The sequence below is a fragment of the Berghia stephanieae genome, chromosome 11, assembly GCF_034508935.2.
Source record: "Berghia stephanieae isolate SIO BIC M18660-M18661 chromosome 11, UCSD_Bste_1.3, whole genome shotgun sequence".
NCBI lineage: Eukaryota > Metazoa > Mollusca > Gastropoda > Nudibranchia > Aeolidiidae > Berghia > Berghia stephanieae.
The window spans coordinates 42049817-42059816 of record NC_088370.1 but is presented as its reverse complement, the minus strand read 5'-3'; the positions used below and the strand labels follow the sequence as shown (position 1 = coordinate 42059816).

Below are 10000 nucleotides of genomic sequence, written 5' to 3'. Positions count from 1 at the left end.
CCAATATAACCAACGTCGCCACTCTTACAACAACAACCCCACAACGACCACAACTGCCACCAATATAACCAACGTCGCCACTCTTACAACAACAACCCCACAACGACCACAACTGCCACCAATATAACCAACGTCGCCACTCTTACAACAACAACCCCACAACGACCACAACTGCCACCAATATTCCAAATCGTCGCCACTCTTACAACAACAACCCCACAACGACCACAACTGCCACCAATATAACCATCGTCGCCACTCTTACAACAACAACCCCACAACCACACAACTGCCACCAATATAACGCATCGTCGCCACTCTTACAACAACAACCCCACAACGACCACAACTGCCACCAATATAACCATCGTCGCCACTCTTACAACAAACACACCCCACACACACCACAACACTGCCACCAATATAACCAACGTCGCCACTCTTACAACAACAACCCCACAACGACCACAACTGCCACCAATATAACCATCGTCGCCACTCTTATAACAACAACCCCACAACGACCACAACTGCCACCAATATAACCACGTCGCCACTCTTACAACAACAACCCCACAACGACCACAACTGCCACCAATATAACCAACGTCGCCACTCTTACAACAACAACCCCACAACGACCACAACTGCCACCAATATAACCATCGTCGCCACTCTTACAACAACAACCCACAACGACCACAACTGCCACCAATATAACCATCGTCGCCACTCTTACAACAACAACCCCACAACGACCACAACTGCCACCAATATAACCATCGTCGCCACTCTTACAACAACAACCCCACAACGACCACAACTGCCACCAATATAACCATCGTCGCCACTCTTACAACAACAACCCCACAACACCACAACTGCCACCAATATAACCAATCGTCGCCACTCTTACAACAACAACCCCACAACGACCACAACTGCCACCAATATAACCATCGTCGCCACTCTTAAACAACAACCCACAACGACCACAACTGCCACCAATATAACCATCGTCGCCACTCTTACAACAACAACCCCACAACGACCACAACTGCCACCAATATAACCAACGTCGCCACTCTTACAACAACAACCCCACAACGACCACAACTGCCTCCAATATAACCATCGTCGCCACTCTTACAACAACAACCCCACAACGACCACAACTGCCACCAATATAACCACGTCGCCACTCTTACAACAACAACCCCACAACGACCACAACTGCCACCAATATAACCATCGTCGCCACTCTTACAACAACAACCCCACAAACACCACCACAACTGCCACCAATATAACCATCGTCGCCACTCTTACAACAACAACCCCACAACGACCACAACTGCCACCAATATAACCATCGTCGCCACTCTTACAACAACAACCCCACAACACCACAACTGCCACCAATATAACCATCGTCGCCACTCTTACAACAACAACCCCACAACGACCACAACTGCCACCAATATAACCATCGTCGCCACTCTTACAACAACAACCCCACAACGACCACAACTGCCACCAATATAACCATCGTCGCCACTCTTACAACAACAACCCCACAACGACCACAACTGCCACCAATATAACCATCGTCGCCACTCTTACAACAACAACCCCACAACGACCACAACTGCCACCAATATAACCAACGTCGCCACTCTTACAACAACAACCCCACAACGACCACAACTGCCACCAATATAACCATCGTCGCCACTCTTACAACAACAACCCCACAATCTCACCAACAACTGCCTACCAATATAACCAACGTCGCCACTCTTATAACAACAACCCCACAACGACCACAACTGCCACCAATATAACCATCGTCGCCACTCTTACAACAACAACCCCACAATCACCACAACTGCCACCAATATAACCATCGTCGCCACTCTTATAACAACAACCCCACAACGACCACAACTGCCACCAATATAACCATCGTCGCCACTCTTACAACAACAACCCCACAACACCACAACTGCCACCAATATAACCATCGTCGCCACTCTTACAACAACAACCCCACAACGACCACAACTGCCACCAATATAACCATCGTCGCCACTCTTACAACAACAACCCCACAACACCACAACTGCCACCAATATAACCAACGTCGCCACTCTTAACAACAACAAACACAAACTGCCACATATAACATCTCGCCACTCTAACACAACCCACAATCCCCACTCACAATATAACCAATCGTCGCCACTCTTAAACAACAACCCCACAACGACCACAACTGCCACCAATATAACCATCGTCGCCACTCTTACAACAACAACCCCACAATCACCACAACTGCCACCAATATAACCACGTCGCCACTCTTACAACAACAACCCACAACGACCACAACTGCCACCAATATAACCATCGTCGCCACTCTTACAACAACAACCCCACACACAACTGCACATAACTCGCCCCCAAACACCACACGCAACCACAATATAACCATCGTCGCCACTCTTACAACAACAACCCCACAACCACCACAACTGCCACCAATATAACCATCGTCGCCACTCTTACACAACAAACAACCCCACAAAATCGCACACACACAACGCCACCAATATATAACCATCGTCGCCACTCTTACAACAACAACCCCACAACACCACAACTGCCACCATTAACCACGTCGCCACTTTACAACAACAACCCACAACACCAAACTGCCACCAATAACCACGTCGCCACTCTTACAACAACAACCCCACAACACCACAACTGCCACCAATATAACCAGTCGCCACTCTTACAAACAACCAACCCCACAACCCACCACAAACTGCCACATATAACAACGTCGCCACTCTACAACAACAACCCACCGCCACAACTCCCACATATAACCAACGTCGCCACTCTTACAACAACACACCCCACAACCCACACTTTCACCACAACACAGCCCCAGCACCAACCACCACCCCACACTACACATCCAACACACCCAAATCACTACCATAACGCTATTTCCCCCCCCCCCCCTCGCTTCCCCGAAAAATAAAAATAAAAACAAATAAAAAAAACACCAAAAAAAACAGCAAAAAAAAAAAAAAAAAAACAATAACAAAAAACAAACAAACAACAAAACAACACAAAACAAACTTGAGCTTTTATATAGCGCAATGCCCACTAAATGTGCTCAAAGCGCTTTACAAAAGGATCCCTGACCAACAGCAGCACATAACACGTAGGAGAACGAGACGTGACCCCTGTTAGGTGATATTACAAATGTATTTCGACAGAGACAACGGCTGTTGACGGCCGGGTACTCATTTTTACACTTGAGTACGGTGAGAGAATGTGAGTAAAGAGGACTCAACTATGCGCCGAGCTGGGCTATTCCGGTCTTTCTTTAGATTAGACTCTTAAGACATTTTTTTTTAATTTGTTAAATAAAGGGAGTTTGATTTTTATTTATTAATATATATATAATGATTATTATCCTTGAAGGACGTCCTGATTATATGCATTATGTGTGTGTTTATGTAAGTATGTATGTATGCATGCATTAATTGATATGTGAATTGTTGAATAGACGGGTAGCCGTATGATTGATTGATGGATGATGTCTCTGTTTTTTATATATCTATCAGTTTGCATGTAATTTATGTGTGTGGCTGTTTGTACGCAATGTCTGCGTATGTGCGAGTGCGTGTAATGTATGTATGCGTATCTGTATACATGTTTGTGTAGTGTATAGGGAATGAGATTAGCGGAAGAGTAGCGGCCCTTGATTGGACGTCACCTTACAGAGAGAACGTCAACATGTTTTTGCGCATGCGTCTCTCTCGTCCTCTCTTTCGGTGAAGTGTCTCATGCCGCTTTCACCGGACGCGAGGACGAGAGACGCATGCGCAAAACCAATATGACGTTCTATCTCTAATAACTTCTCCGCCGGTGACGTCCAATCAAGGTACGCTACTCTTCCGCTAATCTCATTCCCTATTGTGAGTGTCTTCCACCTCATTTCCATTATTTTACCAAGCGGGATAACCGTGCAAATACTTTTCACAGGTAGCGGTTATGTGGAATTCCCCGAGTTTCTTCCCTTGATTGCAATCCATTACACAACTATGAAGGGGCTTGACAAAGAAATTGTGTGTGTGTGTGTGTGTGTTTGTGTGTGTGTGTTTGTGTATGTATTCTTGTTTGTGATTGTGTATTTTTGGGTGATTGTATGTTTGTGAATAATATTGTGTGCGCCCTCCACCTTCTTTTTTTTCTCTTTTACATTACAAAGCGAGATAACAATGTAAATTCATTTCACAGGCAGCGGTTATATTGAATTTCCTGAGTTCCTTCCCTTGATTGCAATCCATTATACAGCCATGAAGGAGCTGGACAAAGAAGTGAAGGACACTTTTAGGTCATTCGATCTCAATGGAGACGGCGTCATATCTGGTAAGCCTCATGGTATTATTTATCAAGAAAACCCAGCTAATCGGGGTTTATCCCGGCTTCTTAAACGTGAATCAGTCTTAAACTTACATGTGTCTCTTTGTTTATTGACGATAAAAACAACAACGATATAATGGCATATATAAGCGTCAATTCAATTTAAAAAGACAGATGATATGGACGTTTCGGGTTGCCCCTTTGTCAATAAAACACGATGAATGAGCCACTACATATGTGTGATAATACATCCTCTCAATGCAGTATTGATAATGGAAACTGACTTTTCAGTCTAATTTATGAAAATTTAGTAAGAAATAATTTAGTTCAAATATTGATGACAATCCTGTAAAGCGCTTTTAGCACATTTAGTCTAGTGGATATTACGCTATATAAATGCTTTAGTTTTTGATTGGTGTTTTTTTTTAATGATCATGAAAGTATTTTTAAAAAACAATTATTTTTCGTAATTTGATTGAAAATTATTCTTAAGTGAAAATGCGATCTAAAACCTAAAAACGGTGATTAGTCGGGATTAAGAAAATATCAAGAAATCTTAAATTTATACGCATAGCATCAATATTTTAAAAGAAAAAAAAACTATTTGGGAAACGGGGCGGGAATGTTATTATCATTCTTGTTTTTTTTTTTGTTGTTTTGTTGTTCTTGTTGTTGTTGTTGCCTCTTATTCTTTTTTTTAAAGTTTTTATTTGGTCATCGTAATGAATTAATGTGTCTTCATTTCCCTAATTACAGCCAGAGAATTCCGGGCAGCAGTGGCCAAACTAGGTCAGAATTTGTCCGATAAAGAAGTGGCCGAATTCATGAGATCTGTGGACAAAGATGGGGACGGGGTCCTGTCTTATGACGGTCAGTCTATTTATCTATTTATTTACCTATTTATTTATTATTTTATTTATTAGTTATTTATTTAATTATTTATTGACATATCAGTTTATTTTTTCATTTATTTATTTATGTCTTTATTTTTTTTTATTTATTTATTTTTCTATATTTATATACTTAATTATTTGGCTATTAATTTACACATATATTTAATACTAAATTTATCTATTTATTTATATACATATTTTGTACTTTATATGTACTGAAAAATTATATAATTTAATTATATATTTATCTACAGATTTATTTATAATTATATTTAGTTATTTTTTTTTACTGATCTGGTCATTTATTTATTTATTCATTTATTTATTTATCTATTTATCAATTTACCATTTACGTATTTATTATTTTCTCTTATTTAATTTAATGTTGACACATTTTGATGATCAAGGAAATAGTAAAATCTATGATAATGATATAACGTTGACGACGATTTCCTGTCACTCACTCACTCACTCACTCATTCACTTACTCACTCACTCACTCATTCACTCACTCACTCATTCACTCACTCACTCACTCAACCACTCACTCACTCATTCACTCACTCACTCACTCACTCATTCACTCACTCACTCATTCACTCCCCTCACACTCCACATCACTCACTCACTCATCACTCACTCACCACTCACCACTCACTCACTCAACACTCCACCATCATCTCACTCAACTCACTCATTCCTCACTCAACCACTCACTCACTCATTCATTCACTCACTCACTCATTCACTCACTCACTCACTCACTCACTCACTCACTCATTCACTCACTCACTCACTCACTCACTCACTCACTCAACCACTCACTCACTCACTCACTCACTCACTCACTCACTCACTCGCTCACTCACTCACACTCACTCACTCACTCACTCTCACTCACTCACTCACTCACTCACTCACTCAACCACTCACTCACTCACTCACTCACTCACTCACTCACTCACTCACTCACTACCACTCACTCACTCACTCATCACTCACTCACTCACTCACTCACTCACTCACTCACTCACTCACTCACTCCTCACTCATACTCATCTCACTCACACTCACTCACTCATACCACTCTACTCATGCACTACACTCAACTCCACTCAGTCCTTCACCAGCTCACTTGGTCCTCTCGGGATTCCTGTGGTCACTTGTCATGCACTATTTGGGCTATTTGGCACATTTCCTAGTCTTTCATATAGTTGCTTTGATTGTCTTTTACAATTGTGGGGTTTTAAATTGTGGGCAAAACTGTGATTTCAGTACATGCCTGTCTCTTACCCCCCCCCCCCCCCCTTCCAAAAAAAAAAAAAAAAAAAGAAAATAAATCCAAAAAATTAGCCGGCTTTACACACCGTTTTCAAATAGATTGTTTAAATATTAAATATATGAGGAATACTCAGCAACGACAATGATGACGACGATGGTGATGATGATTATGGTGATGAAAATGCTGATGATGATGATGATGATGATGATGATGATGATGATGGTGATGATGATGATGATGATGATGATGATGATGATGAGGATGATGATGATGATGGTGATGATGGTGATGATGATGATGGTGATGATGGTGATGATGATGATGATGATGATGATGATGATGATGATGATGATGATGATGATGATGATGATGGTGATGATGATGATGATGATGATGATGATGATGATGATGATGAAGATGATGATGAGGATGATCAACAGGAGGATAAATAGAGAGGGAGATATAATGCATTCCTTAAGCCATCATCATCATTGCCTTTTCCACCCTGGGTCAGGCTATCGGCCACAGACAAACAGTTTCCATCCTTCTCTATTCTGAGCTAACTTTTTTTTATCCCGTTCCATGTCTTTTCACTGTTCTATAGGGAATGAGATTAGCAGAAGAGTAGCGTCCCCTGATTGGACGTCACCCATAGTCTGTGACGTCACCGGCGGAAAAGTTATTAGAGACAGAACGTCATGTTGGTTGTGCTCATGCGTCTCTCGTCCTCGCTTCCGGTGAAAGCGACTTGAGACACTTCAAAACCAAATTGACGTTCTCTCTGTAAGGTGACGTCCAATCAAGGGACGCTATTCTTCCGCTAATCTTATTCCCTATATATCAACTTCTTTAATTCTTCTCCATCTTCCCCATGAACCTTCCCCTTGATCTTCTGCCCTGAGCGTTCCAGTCCAATATTTTCTTTGTTCTCAGTAATCAGCTCTAGTATATTAACTCACTCAATCCAGGAAAAAATGTATTAAAAATGAGCATGTACATAGATAGTTTTATTCAACTATCATTAACAAGCAAAAACTGAAAACGTTAGCTTTGATATTAGAGCGCCTATAATTTGTCTCATAAAAATGTAATAAATAGGCATGGGGTAAAAGTAACCAGAGTAAACTACGGATATAGTAGGTGTTAGGGTTGAGTGAGTTTAATAACACGCATATTAGATTGACTATTTTTCATGTATATTGCCATCAGATTGTACGAGTATAATAATTGGCGAAAGTCTAAGATAAATAAACTTTAAACAATATCTATCTATATTTCTTTCTTTTTCTTTATTTTTTGAGATTATAATTTTCTTTAAAAATATGTTTTAAACCCTTTTTCTTTTTATTATTCAGTAGTTTCCAATACGTCTATTAACATATATTATGTATTTAATTATTTATTATATAATTACTTATTATTATTATTATATATTATTTATTATTATTATATTATTATTTATTATTATTATAATATTATTATTAATATTATTTTATTGATATATCAATAGATTATTACTTGAAACAGCTTAAAATCACTAATTATGACTTATTTGTGAAATGTAAAGACTTATTATAGAATTATAATTTAATTATTAAGACTATTAATGACTATTTATTTTAATTGCTATAATGATTTTATAAATAACATTTTAATTTTATATTAATATATTTTAAATTTAAAATACAAACTATATCAACATTTGAAGTAAACCCTCAGAAAAGAAACTATAATTAAAATGAGTCCAACTTTTAATCAAAGTTTTGTGAAAGTATGGGTATGGCAAGCGGGTAGGGGGGGGGGGGAGGGGGTTTCTGGTGGCAGTTCTGTTAATCGAATTCAATTATGGGATTTTTTTGTTCAGTTTAATCTCACAAATTAGCCAGGATGACTTTGATTCGAGAAACGCTTCAATGCAACCATTTTATATTATTAAAAGTCGGAAAATAAGCTACAAACAAAACAAAATCAATAAAAAAATAGAAGACAAAAAAAAAAAAAAAAAAAAAAAAAAGAAAGGTAAAAATGAATCAACCCAAAGCAAAAAACAAAACATAACGAATAATTGAGTAAAGTTGGAAGTAGACCATTTATTATTGAAACGCCCTGCAAATAAACACATTTATGCATTGAATTCTTTATTAGAATATTTTGATCATATCACCATTTTTTATATTAATGATATTATAATTATGATACTATCATCATCATCATCATCATCATCATCATCATCATCATCATCATCATCATCATCATCATCATCATCAAATTAATAGCATTATCACAATTATTAATATCATCATCTCTTTCACCGACATTAACACCATCATTATCGTTTTTGATCATTAACAAAATGTACAGTAATTAAACACTTTAAACGTTTGTCATATTATTATTATTATACCTCACTGGTTGGGACGATAAAAGACTGAATCTAGCATCAATTATCTGATAGTGTAAAAGGACGAAACCACGCCCCTTGATGATCTGATTCGGACAGTCCGAACAGACCATTATTGAGTAAACAATGGCAGTACCTGTTAAATTCAGCAAACACTACAGGTGTTAATATAGTTATTACGCTTTAAATAAAAATACTCACCTGCTATATCCACCTGATCAATTTACCAGCACTCTGTCGGAATTTTGCACTTTAATTTTATAAATTGGTGAGAGGAATGAGAACTGATCACGCAACTGACGGTTTTTAAAACAAATGCACAGAGCAGACTGACGCCAAAGTCATCCATTCTTGTTGTCATTCGGAGCCGCTAGGCTCATTGAGCCGGTGTCCAACCCGTTTCTACAGCATGGAATGTATCAATAACAATTGCTTGCTATCCTTTGGATAATACGCTAGTTTATCGAAAAGTACTTTCAGACAAATCTACAGATCCACCTATCCAATTACGGCTGGGTGGTGGGAGGGGTAAGAACACATTCTAATGCACAAAAGCATAGCAATATACTCTACGGAATATTTCAGTTTTTAACCATTTTCCAAACGTAATTGGATTATCTATTTTTGTGTTAACAGAGTAATTTTATAAGTAGAAGTACTGGCCGTCCTACCATTTGATATAACCAGGGAAGCCGTTGCCATAGAAACAAGGGGAAATAACTATAATGTATGTATTATTTCTGAAAACGCAACCCTCGGACCGTATAAACAGGGCATTATGGCGAGATGAACCAGATGAAAAAAAAAAGTGTTTTTAACATTAAAATTGACCAGAGACTCGAAATTATATGACCTGTATATAAACCTGAAAAAAAAAACACCTTAATTTTCCTTTTAAAAATGTGTTAATGTTAAGGGGGTAGGGGTGGGGGGGGGATGTTGGTCAGGATAGCTCAGTTGGTGGAGCACTCGATTCAG

General features: G+C 38.8%; 1 protein-coding gene across 1 annotated transcript in view; it reads left to right on the top strand.

Annotated features, from left to right (window-relative positions):
* LOC144956430 (uncharacterized) overlaps nt 1-10000 on the top strand; it is a 143796-nt gene that overhangs the window by 103037 nt on the left and 30759 nt on the right. The window contains exons 4-5 of the mRNA XM_078886931.1: nt 4321-4452; nt 5203-5316. Coding sequence (XP_078743057.1) covers nt 4321-4452; nt 5203-5316 — 246 coding nt within the window. The remainder of the gene's footprint in view (nt 1-4320; nt 4453-5202; nt 5317-10000) is intronic.